This window comes from Cyprinodon variegatus, unplaced genomic scaffold, assembly GCF_000732505.1.
Source record: "Cyprinodon variegatus isolate N-32 unplaced genomic scaffold, C_variegatus-1.0 Scaffold45, whole genome shotgun sequence".
NCBI lineage: Eukaryota > Metazoa > Chordata > Actinopteri > Cyprinodontiformes > Cyprinodontidae > Cyprinodon > Cyprinodon variegatus.
The window spans coordinates 2,007,434-2,009,658 of NW_015150498.1; the positions used below are offsets into that span (position 1 = coordinate 2,007,434).

General features: G+C 42.9%; 1 protein-coding gene across 1 annotated transcript in view; it reads right to left on the minus strand.

Moving 5' to 3' along the window:
* Positions 1 to 2,225, minus strand: part of LOC107081959 (slit homolog 1 protein-like) — a 57,852-nt gene that overhangs the window by 4,116 nt on the left and 51,511 nt on the right. The window contains exons 30-33 of the mRNA XM_015370347.1: positions 1,119 to 1,273; positions 817 to 1,028; positions 596 to 720; positions 277 to 491 (exon numbers count right to left, since the gene is read on the minus strand). Of these exons, the coding sequence (XP_015225833.1) occupies positions 277 to 491; positions 596 to 720; positions 817 to 1,028; positions 1,119 to 1,273 (707 nt within the window). The remainder of the gene's footprint in view (positions 1 to 276; positions 492 to 595; positions 721 to 816; positions 1,029 to 1,118; positions 1,274 to 2,225) is intronic.

Sequence of the window (2,225 nt, forward strand, 5' to 3'; positions counted from 1 at the left end):
AAATAATTATGAGTTCTTACATATTAAACACAGCAATTCTTAATTTAATGTGAAAATTATAACATTTAGAGCACCATTCAGTGATTTTTGGATCCCTATAACTTCCAGGCAGATACAGAGGAAAGTTTAGGGTCCAGCATAGAAATCTGTCAAAATGTCTAACGCTATTTTGATAATAAGAATCAGCAATTATATTATCTGAATGAGTCAGGATGGTTCAAAACCAACTAGAAACAGTAATCCAGAGTACCGCCTTGCATGTAATTCATAATTTACCGTCACTTGTATTGCAGCTTTCTCCAGAGTATCCCTGATCGCAGATGCAGCGCTCTTCATCCCCTGTCTTCTGACACTGACCGTGTAGACACTGCAGCCTCTGACACGAACCTGCTGGCTCCTCCTGGAGGTTACACAGCGCTCCTCTGTATCCTTTCTCACATTCACAGCGATAGGTTTGAGCATCCAACACCATGCATTCACCCTTCACACACCTGGAGGTGGACAAAGATAAAAGCATTAGCCCATTTAACTATCCTGAAATGGGTTTTATTTGTTGATCGAGTATAATGGCATCTGAAAAAAATGTTATACTCACTTGTTGCCCTCACATGGGTTGATGCCGTTGGCCATGGTGACGACATCCACCCCGCTAAGGCCCACAGTGATTGGCTGGTCGCAGTGCTGTCCCGTCCACCCCGCCTGGCACTGACACTGGGGGCCCTGGAAAGTAAACATAATATTTTAGTTCAATCTAACGTGTGGTTCAGAATAATGTTATTGTTCGTGAGGAACTCCGGTTCTGCAGTGTGTTGCTACCTGAGCACTGTTGGGTTGGCATATGCCATGCAGGCAGTAAAGTTCTCGGCAGGGTTGGCAGCCTGGTACCACGCCTGGCTTCATTTGGCTGCGGGTGAAATCCTGCAGCTCGTGGTTTATGTAGAGGTTCCTGATGCAGCCCTGGAAGCTGGACGTGTTGATGGTCTGATAGGAGAGTCCTCGAGAAGTCGGTATAACCTCCATAGGCATACCTGGGCAGACATACCAAAGTGGCTCTACTTGTGGATCTGTAATGAATTTAGCCGAGTTGTTCAAGTCTGAGGTCCGTCCATCACTCCTACCTCCCACATACAGAGGGGTCTCTCCTGTCACTGGCAGGCCGCGGCCATGGCTGTCCAGAGTCGTTGGCTCTCCTCCATCCACAGATAAGTTCACCATCTGATTAAAGGTCACCAGCTCAACCGTGTGGAAAAGCCCATCGTTCACCGTCTCAGCACTGCACACAGGAGGAAGCATTTATCTGTTTATGTACAAGTAATGCAATCATACAAACGATAAAGGTGCGCTTCGTTAACAAGAAGATATCGGACCCTTTTTTATGGCTTTTGCGGTTGATGTTGTTGCTCTTTAAATGTCAAAACCTCAGTAAAATCGACAGTTTAAAGGATTCAGGCTTATGTAGAGAAACTGACAGAGCTGAGAAATCTTTCTGTCAAAGATTTTGATTTCACAGATTCCAGCTAAAAAAGAAACAAACAAAAAAAAAAACAAAGATAAGCAAAACATTGGCCAAGCTCTTCAGCACTGATACAGACTCAGGGGAGCAAAGTGGCTCAGAGGCTTTTTGGTAGATGATGCTTTACCCCTGAACAGGTAAGACAATTGCTCACTATTTCAATCTGAAACTCACATTGAAAGAAAAGACAGTTAGAGAATTTTATTAATACAATTGCTTTAGTCTTTGGTGCTCAGTCCTTGGCAGGAAACATAGCGGTGAATTTCGATTGATATGCATGAACAGGAGCAAAGAATAGGCTGTTTCCCCCCCAGGCCTGAAACTGGTGGCGGAGTGGAGATAGATGAAGTTGGTCAGTCTGTAGACTGCTGGTTAGTAAGACGGCATGCTGGGCTTTATGGGGAGATCCAGTGGACTGTGGACATATAGATATAAATATCTATCTAGATATCTATCTATCTATCTATCTAGTGTGTGTAGTGCTTATACAAATTTTATAAGCACTACACACACTAGATGCTGGTTATCAATGACTGACGCTTTACTGGCTCTGATGAATGAGGAAATAGGACTTTATTCCACTTTGAAAAGGTTTGCATTTGAAATTACCTAAGGCAGTAGGTAATATCTATCTATCTATCTATCTATCTATCTATCTATCTATCTATCTATCTATCTATCTATCTATCTATCTATCTATCTATCTATCTAT